The sequence below is a fragment of the Onychomys torridus genome, chromosome 12, assembly GCF_903995425.1.
Source record: "Onychomys torridus chromosome 12, mOncTor1.1, whole genome shotgun sequence".
Taxonomy (NCBI): Eukaryota; Metazoa; Chordata; class Mammalia; order Rodentia; family Cricetidae; genus Onychomys; species Onychomys torridus.
Genome location: NC_050454.1, coordinates 37,790,436 through 37,812,672, shown reverse-complemented (window position 1 = coordinate 37,812,672; position 22,237 = coordinate 37,790,436). Strand labels below are relative to the sequence as shown.

At 38.4% G+C, this 22,237-nt stretch overlaps 1 protein-coding gene and 1 pseudogene across 1 annotated transcript; one reads left to right on the top strand and one right to left on the bottom strand.

Annotated features, from left to right (window-relative positions):
• The first annotated feature begins 474 nt into the window (after positions 1-474).
• On the top strand, positions 475-1,410 carry LOC118594128 (olfactory receptor 5AC1-like). Its single transcript, XM_036203945.1, has one exon. It carries the CDS (start codon positions 484-486, stop codon positions 1,408-1,410), a length of 927 nt encoding a protein of 308 aa, XP_036059838.1. The 5' UTR covers positions 475-483.
• Positions 1,411-16,590: 15,180 nt separating this feature from the next.
• LOC118594115 lies at positions 16,591-17,515 on the bottom strand (annotated as a pseudogene).
• Positions 17,516-22,237: the final 4,722 nt, after the last annotated feature.

Here is a 22,237-nt window from a genome sequence, read left to right as displayed (position 1 = left end):
GCCATTCTTTTCAGGCTAGATCTAAATTTTTATTGGTTCATATCAGTCATATACACACTAAAATTTATTTTTATCTCTCTGTTCTGACCTCTTAGGCTCTTGTCTTAGTGTTTTGTTCATTAAGCCTTTAACTTAGTTCACTATATATATTAAGTATGCTTGACTGCTCTTACTCCTTATATTAACCTTAGGAATGGAAACCAATTTTTCATATGAACCTTAAGATGAATATATGCAGGTATATAAAACCTTGCTAGACTGAAAAGTAAAGTATTGGTATTAAGTTTACATGTTGCTTTATAGTTACTTTTTTATTATAGGAAACTTTAAGTGAATATTTAAGTAAGGAAATGAAAGCAAACATTTAATACTACTGGAGAAGCATCACATAGGAATATATTTGTAACACAAAAGTCCCCCCATCTTACAATTCTATCTGGTTGTTTTTCACCTTTTCTATCTTAGTGACTGTCCAGGTTAGATATGGCAGAAAGAAACCAGACTCTGGTGACAGAGTTTGTTCTCACAGGACTCACTGAGCTACCGGAGTTACAGGTGCCCCTCTTCTTGGTGTTCCTCATCATCTACTTTGTCACCATGGTGGGCAACCTTGGACTGATTGCTCTCATCTGGAAGGACACTCACCTTCATTCTACTCCCATGTACTTATTCCTCAGCAGTTTAGCGTTTGCTGACGCATGCACTTCATCTTCTGTGACCCCCAAGATGCTTGTTAATTTTTTATCTACAGATCATCAGATATCCCTGAGTGACTGCTTCGCCCAATTTTATTTTTTTTGCTCCAGTGCAACCACAGAATGCTTCCTCCTGCTAGTGATGGCCTATGACCGCTATGTAGCCATATGCAACCCCCTGCTTTATCCAGTGGTGATGTCCAATAAGCTCTGTACTCAGCTTATAACTGTTACATATTTTATAGGTATCCTGAATTCAACAATTCATGTGGGGTTGTTAGTTAGATTAACCTTCTGCAGGTCCAATGTTATACATTATTTCTACTGTGAAATTGTACAATTATTCACAGTTTCTTGCACTGATCCTACTCTTAATATGCTTGTGGTTTTCATCTGCTCAATATTTATACAAGCTTTCACATTTATAAACATTGTAGTCTCTTATACCCGTGTGCTGTTTGCCATCTTGAAAAAGAAGTCTGAGAAGGGCCTAAGCAAAGCTTTCTCTACCTGCAGTGCGCACCTGCTCTCTGTCTTTTTGTTCTATGGAAATCTGTTCCTCATTTATATCCGTCCTGGGTCTGGACCAGCTGAAGATAAGGAAAAACTGTATTCTTTATTTTACACAATAATAATCCCCTTGCTAAATCCATTTATTTATAGTTTGAGGAATAAAGAAGTTCTAGGAGCTCTGAGAAGACTGAGAAAGAAATGAACACAGTTGACAGGAACTTGTGGGAGCTCATGGTTTCAGGACCAACAGCGGGGGAGCCTGCATGGGACTGCTTAGGCCCTCTGCATGTGGGTGACAGTTGTGTAGCTTGGTCTGTTTGTGGGATCCCCTAGCATTGGGATCAGGACATGTGCCTCGCACATGAGCTGGCTGTTTAGAACCTATTCCCCATGCTGGGATGCCTCACCCAGCCTTGTTGCAGAGCGAGGATCTTGGTCCTGCCTCAGGTTGTTTTGTTGACTCCCATGGGAAGCCTGCCCCTTTCTAAACTGAGGAGGAGTGGATTGGGAGGGTAGACTGGAGGTCGGGGGAAGGAATGGCAAGAGAGGAGGGAGGGGAAACTGTGGCTGGAATGTAAAATAAATGAAAAAAAATTAATTAAAAAACACTCGAGGAAAAAGAAATAAACATTTGTGACAAGTTTCAAGTGTTTTTTCTTTACTATATAACAAGAACAAAACACAAACAAACAAACAACAAACCCCAAGTTCACTGTATGAGCCACTACTCTGCTCTTTTAGCACAGAGCTCTTACTCAGGATGTTTTGTGAGATCCATATGAAGGCAGACAGTTTCATGTTTGGGTCCAGTGCTATGTGCACATTCCCTTGCATAAGAGTGTACGGCTAGATAGTCAACATTGTCTATAGCCACCTTGTTTAGGAACACTGTGCTCCATTATACATCAGCATTCTAATTTTTGAGGGCTAGCTATTTTCTAGGGACTTCCATAATTATAAGCTGCCATTGGTATTTGACTGATAAATAATGAGAAACATCAACTGAAATAAATGAATAAGTACTTAGCCACTAGGGTAAAAGTGAACAACTGAACTGTCACTTATACCTGCTGGGAGAGGGGAAATCAGATGGGAATAAATACAGAGACCTACAGCCAGGCATTAGTCAGAGTGTAAGACCTTGGAATACTGAGCCCTAAATGAGATGTTTTCATCAAATCCCTCCTTCAGAGTTCAAAGAGTCTCATGGAACAGGAGGCAGAAAGAGTGTAAGAGCCAGAGGCCATGGAGGGTAAGAAAACAAGGCCCTCTCAACCAGCGTGAGCCAAGCTCACATGAACTCAGACTGAAGTAGCATAAAATGTGCCTGCACAGGTCTGCACCAGGTCCTCTGTGTGTTTATTTTGGCTTCCAGTTTAGTGTTTTTATGGGATTCCTGACTTTGCAAAGAATGGGTCTCTCATTCTTCTGCCTTCTTTTGGGCTCTTTTCCTTCTGTTCATTTGTCTTGTCTGAGTTTAATGTGATAGTTTTTGTCTTATTGTATTTGATTTTGTTATATTTAAAAAAAATGAATGAATGAGTGAATGAACCCTTACCTAAAGTAAGGGTTAACAACTGAACTGTCACTTATACCTGCTAGGAGAGGGGAAATCAGTTTTCTCAAGTAGAATGACACTGAGTGGTCAACTGCTACCAGAGTATGTTCAGGAGTAGTTGACCAACAAGAGTTGTCTTCTGACCTCTACAGGTACACAGAGGCAAGTGCGTGCTCACTTATGTACACACACACACGCACACACACACACACACACACGCACACACGCACATGCACACGCACATGCACACGCACACATATATATATACATATATATGTATATATATATATGCAAATAAATACATGTCATTAAAATTTTAAATATTTGCAGTTGAATAGATAAATAGGATTAGTTTGGCCTAAAGTGTTGAACATCAAAATTATTAATAGCTTTTATAACTGCTCTACATGCTACTTTTGTCAATAACATTGCATGTAGCCCAATTCTCAATAATTTTATGTTTAAAAACATTTAAATGTAACAAAAGAGTTGTACACATTAGCCCTATGATTGCATTGTTGTTTCTATCAATTTTTGTGGAAATTTGCATGCAAGCTTCAGGGAAACTCAATCTGGTATGACAAACTGGCATGTGAAGATAGAAAGGTAAAACTTGCCATTTACCAACATAAATCCATATACATACATATGTGTGTGTGTGTGTGTGTGTGTGTGTGTGTATGTGATCATGTTTCCCAGAAAATTTATGCTTGAGTATTCACAGGCACATTTGCATGTCTTACGTTTAGATGCAGCCTTAGACAGTGCAGCTCCTCTTTTTCTAAAACAAGTATGTTTCTCAGTTTGAAGGGAAATGCTACACAACAGTTGATGAAAAGGATGCTTTTTAATCTACCTCCTGTAAATAATATATCATTTTAGATAAAAAAATCCCAATTATATAGAATGTTCTATTCAAACCAGATTCTCCATAGTCTTATGACTTAAATCTATATATCATATGTAAGATATTAATGTATGTGTGTAAACAGTTTTTTGTACAGTCTTAAGAATAATTTCTACAGGACACCTAAGGAGCTGATAGGGTGTGGGAAACAAGGATCTTAAGGGAAGCAGGAAAATAGAACACAGGTAGTATGAAGGAAAATGGAGAGAGATTTGGATAGGGAAGGGCTTGGAAGTAGGGTAGGGGAGAGAAGGACATGAGGGGAGAAATAACTAATATTAAAGATGTTTGAAAAGGCCATGTGATAACCGATTTTATAAGCACACACACACATATATTCATGCATATATATGTAAAAGCAGGATAGAGGACTCTTGCTGAGTTTCAGGATAGAGGGATAGACATATTGGACTTAAGGATTTGGCTTTTTCTTAGCAGAGCAGCTAGAAACTATTTGAGTGTTTAGATGGAGACACAGAAACAGGTTTTTCAGCGGTAGCAACCTCAGTTGTTGGGCATTTTATCAAGATGACACTGACCACAGATACAGAGAATTTCCACAGAGAAAGTTGGAAAACAGACACACATTATCAAATGTTTACTTTAATGTACCAAGGAGATGACAAGGACCTCTGAAAATTTGAGACTCAGACAGTTTCAATAGACAGAGAGGTAAAAACAATAGTTCACAGAGTGCTTTAGAAATTCTGAGGAGTTCAGCATCAAAGACAACTCTCAAGGCTGCCTAAAAATAGATTTCAGTTAACTAGGTTCAGCCATACCACATTATAAATTAAAAAGTTAACAGTTTATGATAACTATATGCAATTCACTCTTGACAACTAGAAACAAATGAGAATAAGCTGGGTAGATGATGATGACATTGAGAGACAATGGAGACTGAAGAAGAGGGTCAATGAATTCGTATTTAGACATTTGATTTTGGTGAATGATTGACATTTCAGAGCAGATTAATATGTTGTTGGGACACAGCAACTTGAAGAGAAATAAGAGAAAGGACAGTGGTATATCTTCCAAAGAGCACAGGGGAGTGTTGACTTGAGGCTAAACCCATCCTGTTACTCTACATTGTGAAAAATCTGTTTCTGTCTGTCTGTTAGTTTGTTTTTGCTACACACTGTGCCTGACCTTAAGAGATAATTTTCTAAACAGTCTTTGATTCCATTTAGAAAATGGAGGATAATTCTCCATCTTGTCAGACATGTAAACCACAGCACTTTCTGATACCACTCACAAGTCAGAGAGTGGCAAGTATCTTATGCTTTGTAGAAGAAGTTCCATATCATAACATTAGCAGTGTAAATTGATATTAAAAAATATTTTATTAATTCTTTGAGAATTTCATTGTTGTAATTTTTTTCCTTTTAAAAAATTTATTATATTTGTGTTTTAATTTTACATATCAGCCATGGGTTCCCCTGTTCTACCCCCTCCTGCCCCCACCCCCACCTTCCCTCCAGCCCCTCCCCTCCATTCTCATCTCCTCCAGGGCCAAGACTCCACTGAGGATTCATTAAACCTGGTGGATTCAGTACAGGCAGGTCCAGTCACCTCCTTCCAGGCTGAGCAAAGTGTCCCTGTGTAAGCCCAAGGTTCCAAACAGCCAGCTCATGCACTAAGGACAGGTCCAGGTCCGATTGCCTGGGTGCCTCCCAAACAGTTCAAGCTATTCAGTTATCTTACTTATCCAGAGGGCCTGATCCAGCTGGGGGCTCCACAGCCTTTGGTTCATAATTCATGTGCTTCCATTCATTTGGCTATTTGTCCCTGGGCTTTTCCAATCTTGGTCTCAACAGTCCCTCCTCTTTCTCGACAATTGGACTCCTGGAGCTCCACCTGGGGCCTGGCTGAGGATCTCTGGATCCACTTCCATCAGTTATTGGATGAGAGTTCCAAGATGACCACTAGGGTGTTTAGCCATCTGATCACCAGACTAGGTCAGATCAGGCTTTCTCTCAACCATTGCCAGCAGTCTACAGAGGATGTATCATTGTGGATTTCAGGGGACCTCTCCAGCACTCTGCCTATTCCTGTTCTCATGTGGTCATCATTTATCATGGTCTGTTATTCCTTGATCTCCCTTTCTGTTCTTGATCCAGCTGGGATCTCCTGCTCCCCTAAGCTTTCTTTCCCTCAAAACTTGCCCTTCATTACTCCCACTCTCGTCCAGGTTGTTCATGTAAATCTCATCCATTTCTCTGTCATTGGGCGATCCCTGTGTCTTTCCTCGGGTCCTGTTTTCTAGGTAGCCTCCCTGGAGTTGTGTAGCAATCTAGTCAACTTTGTTTTACATCTAGTATCCTATTAAGAGTGAGTACATACCATGTTCATCCTTCTGGGTCTGGGTTATCTCACTCAGCATGACTTTTTCTAGATCCATCCATTTGCCTGCAAACCTCATGATGTCATTGTTTTTCTCTGCTGAGTAGTACTCCATTGTGTATATGTACCATATTTTCTTTATCCATTCTTCAGCTGAAGGGCATCTAGATTGTTTCCAGGTTCTATATAGCCCATTTTTAATTGGACTGTTGGTCATTTTGATGTCTAATTTCTTGAGTACTTTATATATTCTGGATATCAGCCCTCTGTCAGATGTGGGGTTGGTCAAGACCTTTTCCCATTCTGTAGGCTGTCACTTTGCCTTGTTGACTGTGTCCTTTGCTTTACAAAAGCTTCTCAGTTTCAACAGGTCCCATTGATTCATTGTTTCTCTCAGTGTCTGTGCTACTGGTGTTATATTTAGAAAGTGATCTCCAATGCCAATGCGTTCAAGAGTACTTCCTACTGTTTCTTCTATCAGGTTCAGAGTAACTGGGTTTATGTTGAGGTCTTTGATCCACTTGGACTTAAGTTTTGTGCACAGTGACAGATATGGATCTATTTGCAGCTTTCTACACATTGAGATCCAGTTATGCCAGCACCATTTGTTGAAGATGCTTTTTTTTCCCATTGTACATTTTTGGCTTCTTTGTCAAAAATTATATGTTCATAGGTGTGCAGGTTAATGTCAGGTTCTTCAGTTCGATTCCATTGGTTCACATGTTGGTTTTTATGCCAGTACCAAGCTGTTTTTTATTATGGTTGCTCTATAGTAGAGCTTGAGGTCGGGGATCATGATGCCTCCAGAGGTTGTTTTATTTACAGGATTCTTTTTGTTATCCTGGGTTTTTTGTTTTTCCATATGAAGTTGAGTATTATTCTTTCCAGATCTGTGAAGAATTGTGTTGGTAATTTGATGGGGATTGTGTTGAATCTGTAGATTGCTTTTGGTAAAATGGCCATTTTTACTATGTTAATCCTGCCTATCCATGAGCATGGGAGGTCTTTCCATTTTCTGACATCTTCTTCAATTTCTTTTTTCAGGGACTTAAAGTTCTTGTCATATAGGTCCTTCACATGCTTAGTTAGAGTAACCCCAAGGTCTTTTATATCACTTGTGGCTATTATAAAGGGTTATGTATCTCTAAATTCTCAGCCTGTTTGTCTATTGTATATAGGAGGGCTACTGATTTTTTTTTGAGTTGATCTTGTATCCTGCTATGTTGCTGAAGGTTTTTATTAGATGTATCAGTTCCTTGGTTGAATTTTTGGGGTCACTCGTATATACTATCATGTCGTCTGCAAATAGGGAAAGCTTGACTTCTTCCTTTCCAATTTGTATCCCCTTAATCTCCTTATGTTGTCTTATAGCTCTGGCTAGAACTTCAAGTACTATATTGAATAAGTATGGAGAGAGGGCACAGCCTTGTCTTGTCCCTGATTTTAGTGGTATTGCTTTGAGTTTCTCTCCACTTAATCTGATATTGGCTGTTGGCTTGCTATAGATTGCCGTTATTATGTTTAGGTATGTTCCCTGTATTCCTGATTGCTCCAAGACCTTTATCATGAAGGGGTGTTGGATTTTGTCAAATGCCTTTTCTGCATCTAGAGAGATGATCATGTGGATTTTTCTTTGAGTTTGTTTATATGGTGCATTACATTGATGGACTTTCATATGTTGAACTACCCTTGCATCCCTGGGATGAAGCCTACTTGATCATGGTGGATAATTGTTTTGATGTGTTCTTGGAGTCTGTTTGCCAGTATTTTATTGAGTATTTTTGCATCAATGTTCATGAGGGAGATTGGTCTGTAGTTCTCTTTCTTTGTTGCATTTGTTTGGTTTACGAATCAGGGTAATTGTAGCCTCATAGATTGAGTTAGGTAATATACCTACTGCTTCTATTGTGTGGAACAATTTAAAGAGTATTGGTATTAACTCTTCTTTGAAGATCTGGTAGAATTCTGCAGTGAAACCATCTGGTCCTGGGATTTTTTTTGGTTGGGAGACTTTTAATGATTGATTATATTTCCTTAGGGTTTATTGGACTATTTAAATGTTTTATCTGGTCTCAATTTAACTTAGGTATGTGGTGCCTATCCAGAAAATTATCCATTTCTTTTAGATTTTCCAGTTTTGTGGAGTAGAGGTTTTTGAAGTATGACCTGATGATTGTCTGGATTTCCTCATTGTCTATTGTTATGTCCCCCTTTGCATTTCTGATTTTGTTAATTTCAATGCTCTCTCTCTGTCTTTTGGTTAGTTTGGATAAGGGCTTGTCTATCTTGTTGATCTTCTCAATGAACCAACTCTTTGTTTCATTAATCCTTTTTATTGTTCTCTTTATTTCTATTTTATTGATTTCAGCTCTCATTTTGATAATTTCCTGGCATCTGTTCCTCCTTGGAGACTTTGCTTCTTCCTGTTCAAGGGCTTTCAGGTGTGCTGTCAAGTCACTAGCATGAGATTTCTCCACCTTCTTTCTGTGGGCATTTAGTGCTATGAATTTTCCTCTTAGCACTGCTTTCATAGTATCCCTTAAGTTTGGGTATGTGGTGTATTCATTTTCACGATCTCTAGAAAGTCTTTAATTTCTTTCTTTATTTCTTCCTTAACCCATAGGTGATTCAGTTGAGCATTATTCAGTTTCCATGAGATTATAGGATTTTTGTAGTTTTTTCTGTTGTTGAAATCTAACTTTAAACCACGGTGGTCTGACAGAACACAGGAGGTTATTCCAATTGTTTTGCGTCTGTTGAGATTTGCTTTGTGGCCCAGCATGTGGTCGATTTTAGAGAAGGTTCCATGGGGTGCTGAGAAGAAGGTATATTCTTTTTTGTTTGGGTGGAATGTTCTGTAGATATCGATCAAGTCCATTTGAGCCATAACATCAGTTAGGACCATTATGTCTCTGTTAAGTTTCAATTTGGCTGATCTGTCCTGAGGTGAAAGTGGGGTGTTGAAGTCTCCCACTATTAATGTGTGGGGTTTTATATGTGATTTAAGCTTATAGTAATGTTTCTTTTACATATGTGGGTGCCCTTGTGTTTGGGGCATAAATGTTCAGAATTGAAACTTCATCTTGTTGGATCTTTCCAGTGATGAGTATGTAATGTCCTTCATCATCTCTTTTGATTGACTTTAGTTTGAAGTCTATTTTGCTGGATATTAGGATGGCTACACCACCTTGTTTCTTAAGACCATTTGATTGGAAAGTCTTTTCCCAGCCTTTTAGTCTTAGGAGGTGTCTATCTTTCAATGTGAGGTGTGTTTCTTGTATGCAGCAGAAAGATGGATCCTGTTTTTGTATCCATTCTGTTATTCTGTGTCTTTTTATAGGTGAATTAAGTCCATTGATATTAAGGGATATTAATTACCAGTGATTGTTTGTTCCTGTTATTATTTTTATTATTTGGAGGTAGTGTGTGTGTACTCTCTTCTTTGGGGTTACTGCTGTGGTGTTATCTATTGCCTGTGTTTTCATGAGTATATCTGCCTTCCTTAAGTTGGAATTTTCCTTCTACTGCTTTCTGTAGGGCTTGGTTTTGGATAAGTATTGTTTAAATCTGGTTTTGTCTTGGAAGGTCTTGTTCACTCCATCTATGATGATTGAGAGTTTTGCTGGGTATATTAGTCTAGGCTGGCATCCATGGTCTCTTAGTGTCTGCATTATATCTGTCCAGGTCCTTCTGGCTTTCAAAGTCTCCACTGAGAAATCGGGTGTTATTCTGATGGGTTTGCCTTTATAAGTGACTTGGCCTTTTTCCTTTGCTGCCCTTAATATTCTTTCTTTATTATGTATGTTTAGTTGTTTAATTATTATGTGGCGAGGGGACTTTTTTGGGGGTCTAGTCTGTTTGGTGTTCTATAGGCTTCTTGTATCTTCATAGGCATTTCGTACTTTAAGGTGGGAAAGTTTTCTTCTATGATCTTGTTAAATATATTTTCTGTGCCTTTGAGTTGGTATTCTTTTCCTTCCTCTATCCCTATTATTCGTAGGTTTGGTCATTTCATGGTGTCCCAAATTTCTTGGACATTTTGGGTCATGACTTTGTTGGTTTTAGTGTTTTCTTTGACTGATGAATCTAGTTCTTCTAATGTATCTTCAACACCAGAGGTCCTCTCTTCCATCTCTTGCATTCTGTTGGTTATACTTGCCTCTGAAGTTCCTGTTTGTTTACTCAGATTTTCTATTTTCAGCATTCCTTCTGTTAGTGTCTTCTTCATTCTTTCTATTTCCCTCTTCAGGTTTTGGATTGTCTCCCTTGTTTCTTTGCTGATTTTCTTTCAGGGACTTATTGTTTTCTTCTGCTTTTATTGTCCTTTCCTCTAGTTTTTTATAGCATTCTTCCCATTTTTTGTTTGTCTGTTCCTCTACTTTATTTTTGATTTCTTCTATGTAAGGCTCTAGCCTCTTCATGATGTTACTTATAAGGTTGTTTTCTTCTTCTTCTTCCATTCCGTGACGTTCAGGTCTAGCTGTTGGAGAAGGGCTAGGTTCTGGTGATGCTGTATTGCTCTTTATTTTGTTGTATGTACTTCTGCCTTGGCATCTGCCCATCTCCTTGTGGGTTTGTTCTTGGTCTTATGAGTGTACTTGGTCCAGACAGAGCTGACAGATTTAGGGAGCCTCTCTCTGGTCCAGATGGAAGCTCTGGGCCAGATGGGAGCTCTGGTCCAGATGAGAGTGCTGGCCGGATAGGAGCTGCTGTGCTGGACTCTGAGTCTCAGGAAGTCCCTGGGATCTCCTTATCTTGTCCAGATGGGAGCTCCTCTTGTCCAGATGGGAGTTCTGGGACAGGATGGAAGCCCTGGTCCAGATGGGAGTTCCTGGGCAGATAGGAGCTGGGGGCTTTCTCGTCCAGATGGGAGATCTGAGACAGGATGGAATACTGGACACTGGTCTCTAAGTCTCCAGAAGTGGCTGGGGTCTCCAGCAGATGGGTGTGGGGGCAAGGTGTTGAGGTTGTAGTGTCCACCAGAGGGTCTCTCTGGTATCTGGTCCAGATGGGAGTTCCTGGGCGGATGGGAGCTGGGGGCTGGTCTCTGAGTCTCAGGAAGTGTTTGGGGTCTCGGGCAAATGGGTGTGGGGGCAGGGTGTGGAGACTGCAGGGTCTGCCTGCAGTTTTGGAAAAATGGAGCCTTACCACAGGGCCCGCTGATTGGCCAGAAACTGGGGCCAAGTTGGGCATGTCCTCCCAGAATGGTGCCCAGGGGTGGGCCAGGTTCACATTTTTGACCTCTTAGTTTTCTAATCATGAGTTCTTGGTCAGATTTGTAATACATGTTTATTTCTGTTGGAATGGGCCTTAAATTCAATTTGCAAGTTGTTGGTTACCACCATAACATTCATGCCACTTTTACACCCATGGGTGTATCTTGCCATGATGTTGGGGAATATTATTTTAAAGTGTGTTACTTTTGTTCATGTTGCATTTGTTTAAGTCTGTGAAGATGTGTTACTGTACCTGAATAAAACATCTGATGATCTAATAAAGAACTGAATGGCCAATGGCAAGGCAAGAGAAAGGATAAGCATGGCTAGTAGGCAGAGAGACTATATAGAAGGAGAAATCTGGGTGTTCAGGGATTAAGGTATGAGAGAAGAAAGAGAGGAGGACTTCAGAGACCAGCCAACCAGCCAACCAGCTACATGCCAGACACAGAATAAGAAGGAGAGAAAAGCTATACATGAATAGAGCAAGATAAAAGATCCTGAGGCCAAAGTTAGATGGGCTAATTTAAGTTAAGGAAAGATGGCTAGAAATAAGCCAAGCTAAGGCTGTGCACTTATTATTAAGAATAAGTCTCCATACGTGATTTATTTGGGAGCTGGGTGTCAGGCCCCCAAGTGTAAAGAGCAAAAAAAAAAGTAAAAACCAAAAATCAAAAACCAAAAAACCACCACCACCATGCTGGTTGTTATTGAAGCTCACAGTGTCCATAGCTGACTAAGGCTATTGATGGATTTTCCCTATGGTACAGCAGTCTGCACAGAATTTTCCATTTATTTGTGAGCTAGGCAGCAGGAAGGAATGTTTCTGGTCAGTATTGACCGGATTGCTGTATCTTCAGCAGTTGGGTCTTTTCATCAAGTTTTTGTTGACAACCAAAAGCAGTAAGAATAATCTATATTGTTTTGGAGTCTCTGGAACATACTCTGAAAACAACTTGAGGGGTGGTATCCCATATGTAGCACTGGGCTTTTTTTTTTTTTTTTTAAAGATTGATTTATTCATTATGTGTACAGAAGAGGGCGCCAGATCTCATTACAGATGGTTGTAAGTCACCATGTGGTTGCTGGGAATTGAACTCAGGACCTCTGGAAGAGCAGTCAGTGCTCTTAACCTCTGAGCTATCTCTCTAGCCCAGCACTGAGCTTTTTATTTGGGAACCTATGGCTTCTGGAAGGAGTGTAATCCCCTGTATAGTGTAACTCCTTTTAAAATCTTATAAAATATGATGTTCCCACATAGTATTTTCAAACACCCTGAGATAGTTACTATATCCCTAAGTCCCATCTATGCTAAAGTTTTAATAAATTCTGATATTACAAAAGAAAAAAATGTGTTATTTATATTTCTGGTATAAAATGCTCATGAGAGGCAGTTGGTCACTTCTCTGATGGTAAGCTGTCATGACTCATAGTATGTCTGAATGAATGTACTGGGTTTCTCTGCATATGTTTATGATTAGTTTCTAACTCAGAAGAACAAATTTGCCTTTGTTTTATAAGGTGTTTGTAGGGTGTTGTGGAATAATCTTTTGCATACTGTGAAGGTGTGTCACTCTGATTGGTTTAATAAAAAGCTGAACGGCAAGTAGCTAGGCAGGATATCCAGGCACAGAGGACACTGGAAGAAGAGCAGTGATGCCAGAAGACCTAGGACAAGCAGCATGGGCGTTACAAACTAAAGGTAAACAAGCCACATAAAAGAATGTAGATTAAAATGTATGGGTTAATTTAAGTTATAAAAGCTAGTTCATGCCTTGAGAGCTATGCTGAGTTACATCATCCCCCAAATTAAAAATTATCAAATGCACAAGGCCACCAAGTCTAAGCTATCAGCTGAGATTTCATAATTAATAATAAGCCTCCATGTCATAATTTGGGAGCTGGGTGGCGGGACAGAGAAAGACCCACTACAAGGAAACAAAGAAGTCCTGAGTGGGTGAAAAACAGAGTAACTCTGTATTTTGATGTGGGCATCACCTTTTGAAGACAGCAAGATAAACTGACCCATGGGAAGTTAGCAAAGCTATTTCTCAAATGGGCCATGCTCAAGAGGAATTGAAAAGATTTCCTCAGGAGTCTGAATCTGAGTGCTTGGGAATGATTGAGTGCAAAGACTATCAACTCTGGCTTCTGCCTTTTGGATATTTACAACCTATTTACATATATAGAAACCTCCTACAGAGACTATCTTGGGTGATATTTTATTTGGGTACCCCAATAAAGCTTACATGGAGATCAGAGGAAAAACTCAGCCACTATATAAAACATAGAGGTCAGAAGGTGGTAGCTCATGCCTTTAATCCTAGCATCCAGAAGGCAGAGATCCATTTGGATCTCTGTTAGTTCAAGGTCACATGGGGACAGAGCTAGGCATGGTGACACATGCCTTTAATTACCAGCACTAGTTAACCATAGACATCTGGAAGTCTGTACAGACAGACAGGAAATGTTAGAATGGGACAGAAAGAGGAAGCAATGTAGTTGGGCAGATAGAGGAAGTAAGATATCAGGGCACAGAATGTATATAGGCATGAGTATACAGGAAGTATCTCTCTCTTTGGCTGAGGATTTCTAAGAGTAAGAATGTGGTTGACTTCTTTCTGCTTCTCTGATCTCTCAGTTTTCACCCCAATATCTGGCTTTAGATTTTTTTTATTGATAAAACCATTTAGCAACTCATCATACATAGGGCACCCCCAATGTTTATGGCTTCTTTGTTCCCTTGTAGTGAGTCTTTCTCTGTCCTGCCACCCAGCTCCCAAATTATGACTTGGAGGCTAATTATTAATTATGAAAGCTCACCTGGTATCTTAGACTTGATGGTCTAGTGTATTTGTTAATTTTTAATTTTTATCACCTAAAATTAGCTATTGAATGTGTATACAAGCTGTGTAGTACAAAGCAGCTAAAGAATTGGAGCTGGAAAGAATAAAATGAGTAACCCTCAGCATATATGTGAGTTTTCATTCCCTCAGATAGGTATGGATTATTTCTAAGTCCCACTACTCTGAAGGGATTCTCTTTACAAGCCTGGAGCAGTTCTGGGAGCTGATCTCTAAGGCTGCAATACCCAACCACAAGTAAAGCCAAGATTACCTGTGATTAAGCTTTTTTTCTGTGAAGTTCTATGATATCCGAACATTTTTGTTAAAAGAATTCTCAAATAATTATATTTGCAAATTTTAGAAGAATTCTCTTTTTATGTGGATGAGTGTTTACCTTCATGCATGTGTATGTACCATGTGCATGTTTGATGCTGACAGGAGTCAGGACAAGTCTGTGATCTCCTAGAAACTGGAGTTACATGATGTTGTGAGCTGTAAATGAATGTGGAGAACTGAACCCAGGTCCTCCGCAAAAGCAACAAGTGCTCTTAACAAAGTGTATTTGTGTAATTTTAGTGATAGTAAAAGGCATACTGAGCTAGGCAGTGGTGGCACACTCCTTTAGTACCAGCACTCAGGAGGCTGAGACAGGCAGATCTCTGAGTTCAAGGTCAGCCTGCTCTACAGATGGAGTTCCAAGACAGACAGGGCAACACAGGGAAACACTGTCACCAAAAGAGAGAGAAAGAGAGAGAGACAGAGAGAGACAGAGAGAGACAGAGACAGAGAGAGACAGAGAGAGAGACAGAGAGAGAGAGACAAAGAGACAGAGAGAGACAGAGAGAGAGAGACAGAGACAGAGACAAAGACAGAGACAGAGAGATGGACAGAGAGATATTTTCATAATATAGATTTTAAGTAGGTACTCTAATTAAAAGTTGTTATAGCACATATGGGAAGAAAGAATTCAATATTGTTAAAATTGCCTGCCATGTACAAATAGTTTTTCTTTTGGTTTTTAAAGATAGTTGTTTCTCTATGTGGCCCTGACTGCCCTAGAACATTACTCTGTAGGCCAGGCCGACCTCAAATTCAGAGACCTGCCTGCCTCTGCCTCCCAAGTCCTGGGATTAAAGTCATGTGCCACTATGTCTAGCTACAAATAATGTATAAAAGACAATGAATTTAGTTATGTGGAATATTTTTAAAGACCTTTAGCTACAGAGAAAATAAGGGTATTTATTTTAGGATGAGATGCACACATTGACTTTTTTCCTAATAATGTGCATAGTCAACAGGGTTAAGTTATAAAATATATCATATACCTACATCTTTAAAAGATAATACAGCTAAGTATTTATAGGAAAGATTCAGTATTGTTGGAACCACTGACATTGCAAGAGATATGCTGTTTCCAAATAGTAGAAGAAGGCATACCTGCTAGCCATCTAATAACTTAAATTTAATTCCTTTGATGTGATTATTTCTCACAAATAAATATGCTGAAATAATACATTTTTAAAAAAGGAATGAATCATATATGTCTACAAAATAACACTCATAAAAACTGCAATTTTACAGTGCATTATCATCAATTAATTTACATATAATCTGTATAACCTGCAATCATTATCTATCTACAGTTGAGAATTCATTGGCACAACTTTACAGTTTTAAAATTTGGGTTCCAGACAGTCTCTTAAATTCCACCTGCCAACTCTTACTGAAATTGATCACAAAAATAATGTAATTGCTCAGAAGCTCTATGGAATTGCTTTTCACCACAACAAATTTTATAAATTAGTGAGTACATATTCACTGTCATTGATTAGAAATAGCATCCTGGGCTTTAAAAACAAGATATTACAAATTCTGTTGCTGAACATTTTTACTTATGGCTACCCCATTTTTCTTCCCACACCCATCAATACCATTTTTATTTTCAATTCAACTTTTCTTTTTTCCTGTTATTTAATAGTACATTTCTTCTAGGGTATGCATTCCACCATGAAACAGGGTTTTATTTTCATCAGTCTACCAATACTGCTTAGTGTGGTAAAGGATCAAAAACCATATTAACTTCCACGTTTAGAGGGCTAAATTATTCATTCTTACAAAGTGATAATTAGGTTTGCTAACAATGGTTAGAGTTATGTCTCAGCAAATGTGTCTAGGGATGTCTCAGTAAAACCGAATTTACATCTAAAAATTTGGAAAGGACAAAGAAAATAGATAATTTGAAAAGCTAAAAGCTCAGATAAACTATAGCGTATTATTTATAGACAAGATGCTTATGAATTGGGCTACCACAACTTCACTGACCCATATGAAAGAAACTCACAGGGCATCAGATACAAAATTCAAAGAAGTATGTGCCCAGCAGAGGGTACTGACCCATCAGTGAAAGGCCAGAGTTCTGGTCGTATTCAGGAACCATTTTCTTTTCTGTTGAAGTTGTCATCTTATTCTTCATATAGTGTGAGGGGTAAATATCTGAAAACCTGCACAACTCTTATTTCCTTACGACTCTTCTAAGGGCACCTATAACCTCTTTGTTCCTCAGACTGTAAACAAATGGATTGAGCAGGGGAATTATTACTGTATAAAATAAAGAAAGCATCTTCTCCTTGTCTCCAACTGGTCCAGACCCAGGGCAAACATAGATGAGAAAAAGAGTTCCATAGAACAAGGAGACAGACAGCAGGTGGGCACTGCAGGTGGAGAAGGCTTTGCTCTTGCCCTTCTCAGACTTCTTGTTCAGGATGGCAAAGAGGACACGGACATAGGAGACCATGATGGTTAGAAAGGTGAAGGCTTGTATAGAAACTGAAAAAAACTAAAAGCACAACCATGTTTACTGAAGAATCAATGCAAGAAATGTTGAAAAGCTGTAAAATTTCACAATAATAATATTGTATAATGTTGGATCTGCAGAAAGTCAATCTAAATAACAAACCCACATGAACTGCCAAGTGCAGAGTACCAAGTAAGTATGTCACAGCTATAAACTGAGTACAGAGTCTATTGGACATCAACACTGGATAAAGCAGGGGGTTGCATATGGCCACATAGCGGTCATAGGCCATCACTGACAGGAGAAAACATTCTGTGGTTGCACTGGAACCCATAAAATAAAACTGAGCAAAGCACTCAACCAGGGATATCTCATGATTTTTAGATAAAAAGTTGATAAGCATCTTGGGAGTCACAGAGGATGAAGTGCATGAGTCCGCAAAGGCTAAGCTGCTGAGGAATAAGTACATGGGAGTGTGAAGGTGAGGGTCCTTCCAGATGAGAGCAATCAATCCAAGATTGCCCACCATAGTGATGAGGTAGATGATGAGGAACAGTAGGAACAGGGCAGCCTTTAGCGTGGGATGATCTGTGAGTCCTGTGAGGATAAACTCAGTCACCAGAGTATGGTTTTCTTCTGTCATGATTTTCACTGACCTGAATAATCACTAAAAGGAAAGAATCAGTAAATATAGAGTTTCAAATCTCTCTCTCTCTATATATATATATATATATATATAGATAGATAGATAGATAGATAGATAGATAGATAGATAGGTAAGTAGATATCCTTGTCAATGGAATATTACAAATGAATGTTTTTTTATAACAGGACTTACAAAACAGTGGTCATTGTCTACGTTAATATGCATCGGAAATTCTGCATAATAAATTTTTTAAAACAATAATACAACTAAAGTAATATGTGCATTTAGTGGAAATCCTTTTAAGTTTATTTTGGAGGGAGGGTTTCTCTGGGTAACTGCCTCAGTTGTCCTTGAACTCACTCTATAGACCAGGTTGGCCTTGAACTAACAGGGATATGCTTGCCTCTGCCTCTCAGGTGCTGGGATTAAAGGCATGAGCCACCACCACCCAGCTGTGGAAATCCTTCTAAACCTTATAAATACAGTATGTGTTTTCCATATTTTGAACTACATAACTTGTTAAAACTCACATGACTGAAACATATTGCTTTATCAAGAGTATAAACAGTAAGATCAGTTGAGTGTATCTTAACTGATATGAAACTGTAGCTCAAAGATTTAATAATCAAGATATTCAGACATTGCATAATAGAGAAGTGGGTAAAGAATTAGAAAAGATTCAACAATTCATGCTCTTGCAGACCCTCCTCTTTCTCGACAGTTGGACACCTGGAGCTCCACCTGGGGCCTGGCTGAGGATCTCTGCATCCACTTCCATCAGTTAATGGACGAGAGTTCCAGCACGACAGTACAGGAGCTGGGGGGAAGGTGGGGGTGGGGGCGGGAGGGGGGAGGACAGGGGAACCCATGGCTGATGTATAAAATTTAAAACACATAGTAGTAAAGATAAAAAAAAGAATTAGAAAAGATCTCAGCTTCTAACATAACGGGAATAAAACATGAGCAAATATGTGTTTTCATACAGTAGGAGAGGGTACCTGATGTGGAGGATTACTCTGTAACTGTCAGCTATACATCTGGAAACACAGAATGAAATTCCTACTATATACCATGCATATACACACGGGAAATGAACACATACACACCTCCTCATGTTTGTGATTAGCATAAATTAAAGTATATCAAAATGCTCACTGAACACTAAGGTGAGGAAATGGATGCTTTCCCATATAACTTGTGGAATATTAATATTTGGGAAACAACTTTATAAAATTCAATTTATTTGAGTAAAATATACTTACTAGTCAATCTACCATTCTTTCAGTTATACTTTAGAAATCTAAGCCCTATTGGATAAAAGCAGATAAACAAAGAATATGCAATTTATTTCTGGAGTAAAGAACAAAAACAGATGGATATGTCATGGTACATTTAAAAAATCAGCCACACGAAAGAACTATTATTAACTGTATTGAGAATTACCAGAATGACTATTATCTCAGAAGACCTAAATGTATAGAAATAAAAATTGCTGTGATCACACTGTAGCCAAATAAGCTATGATTTATAAAATATCCTCTTACCTTCAAAAATATAGATAAAATACAATAAATTTATAATCCTGATTTTTATGGCCTGTGAGTAGAGGCGTGGATGAGAGAAGGAGAGGTGGGCAAGAAGGATAAGTCAACTAGGAATTTCATAAGAACAGATTCATATAAATTATATTTTACACAAAGTTGTATCTATGTGTGTATGTTCACATCAATATGCATACGTTAAATGGTGGGTGAAAGAATTGTCTCAAACACGTTAATAGTTTATAAACTTAAAAACAATGAAGTCCTGATACTGTCTTTTTCAGGAGATATTTTGTAATGGGAAAATTAATAAGTAAAATTATATATTGTTATGACTAAAAATAAATAAAATGTAGAAATAACCACCAGTAAATTGTCATATTCCTTTAGATGTTATAGGTAAGGAAATTTTCAGCATTGAGAATAGATATAAGTTTGTAACACTCCAAACTTATCTATGATTATATATGTAGGGATTTTAGGGAAAATATTTTAGATAACTTTCAATTTCAATAACGTTCTTACTAAGATATCCCCTGGGTGAATCCTGTGTGCACCTGCTTAGAATATAAATTTAGACTTTTAAAATTGTATGAATAAGGGGATTTTTTGACATTGTGTAGTATCTGTAAGGACTTCAAAAAGTTTTATATGAAAAATTTAAATTAAAATGAACAAATAAAATTAAAAAGATTGTTTCCCTATATACAAATACTAAAATATGTATGGGTGCTAAAAGTTGGAGAAATTGACTTTCATATAACTTTAAAATGAAATCAAGTTTTGTTCTAAGAATTGAATATCAGCATAAGGAATGATTTTTTAGCTTCTGTTCTAACAGAAAATGAAACAAACATTTGAGAATGTTTACATTGATATGCACACAGAGTCCTACACATACAGCAGGACAAAATATGAGATAAAAATTCCACCCTAAGATATTTGGCCAGATGTAACTATTCCAAATGTCTTGAGTTATTGCTGTGTATAATTCAGCTTAGAAGTAATCATTTTAACTTAACAGTTGAAATAAGAACACGATAATAATTGTTTAACTCAACAGTTACATGATGCACTAGGAGACAAGTGGAGTCTGTGGCAGTGGCTTTCTCATGACTCTATGAATTTGTAGAAACTTTAGTTCACTCAACCACAACCACTTAAGACAGAATTTCTCATTCAGAAATACTACAGATTAATGAGATTCACAGCATAATCACATCTCAATTAAGAAAACCTTTCACACTACAAAATATCCTCAGAGTACATTGAGTTTTTCTTCTCATCGTTCAATTTTTGGCCTTCGTGTTCCGAATCAGTGGGAACATTCTCAACAACGGTGTTACTGTTGCAGAAATAATCCCAATTGATACATATTCTTTTCAGACTACCTTTTGCGTGTGTCTGTCTCCATTTCAGTTGCTGATTTTTATAAAACCATATAGAAATTTTAATGTCTTATGAAAATATTTTGTACAAGTTACAAAGGTGCAATAAACAATAATCCAAAAGTTTGCTTTCTCACCCAATTCCTGTAAAACACCAGGCAACCGGAAAAATACTAATTTTCTGAAACTTATGTTAAATGTATGGGGGAAGGTAGTATTATCTGTGAGCCAAGCTCCCCCTAGAAACACAAAAATGGAGAGACTTCGAATCTTCTCTTCCACTGCAAATAGATTCTTTAAAGCATCTTCAAATTCTCTAAAGCTCCCAAAGCATTCCCAGCAGGATAAAGTAAAGTTGTTCCACTGGGCATTGAGAACAAGTTATCATATCATTCCCATAACTAGTTGCAACAATAAAAATGCATTGTGTCCTCAGAGTTCACAGGGGAGACTGTTTTATAAAAATGTCACTGAGCAAAAACGTTTTCCCTCCAAACCCAATGTACTTTCAGTGTCCTTAGTTCAGAAACAGGGCCACCAAACAAGAAGACACACAAGCCATAAACAAGGGACACATTCTTGACATAGTCTAAGCTTAACTCTGTTGTTTCAATAAAGGCCAACCCATCTTGGCTTGAATTATTTTATACCTAGAGCTTTCTAAGTGTAAGATCACAGTTCACTTCAGAATCAGTGCTATAATTTCCACTGCCCAGACATATACACAATTCCCTAATAACATCAATTCCTGTAGCAGAGCCATCAAACTCTCATGATGTCCTTGAGAAAATTTACATATCTTCACCACTACCAATATATTCTTCTCATGTAAAATGTCTAACTTTCTGTGAAGATAAAATTACAAATAAATTAATATGCTCAAATACCATTATCAAAAAAAGAGAAATATTAATTAAATATTTTTGTCTATCTACAAATTATTTACAATACTATATGTATTTTCTTTCCACCCTAATGTCTTAGTTTTTTGACAGCATGGGACTTAGTTCTCAACTTAGTTCTCTTTTAGTGGAACTTTAATTCTCCATTTTTTTTTATTTTACAGTTTTTTGTTTGTTTGCTCGCTTGCTTGGTTTATTATTATTATTGTTAATATGTGTTTTAATTTTATGCCATGGGTTCCACTGTCCTCCCCCATCCCGCCCCCACCCTCATCTTCCCCCCAGCCCCTCCCCTCCATTCCTTTGTCCTCCAGGACCGAGACACCCCTGGGGACTCATTTAACCTGGTGGATTCAGTATAGGCAGGTCCAGTCCCCTCCTTCCAGGCTGAGCATGTGTCCCTGTGTAAGCCCAAGGTTCCAAACAGCCAGCTCACGCACTAAGGACAGGTTTTGGTCCTAGAGCCTAGATGCCTGCCAAACAGTTCAAGCTAATCAACTGTCTCACTTATCCAGAGGGCCTGATCCAGCTGGGGGCTCCACAGCCTTTGGTTCATAATTCATGTGCTTCCATTTGATTAGCTATTTGTCCCTGTGCTTTTTCCAATCTTTGATTCCACAATTCATGCTCTTGCAGTCCCTCCTTCTAGACAGTTGGACACCTGGAGCTCCATTTGGGACCTGGCCGAGGATCTCTGCATCCACTTCCATCAGTTATTGGATGAGAGTTCCAAGACGACTGCTAGGGTGTTTAGTCATCTGATCACCAGACTAGATCAGATCAGGCCCTCCCTTGACCACTGCCAGCAGTCTACAGAGGATGTATCATTGTGGATTTTTGGGGACCTCTCCAGCACTCTGCCTATTCCTGTTCTCATGTGGTCTTCAT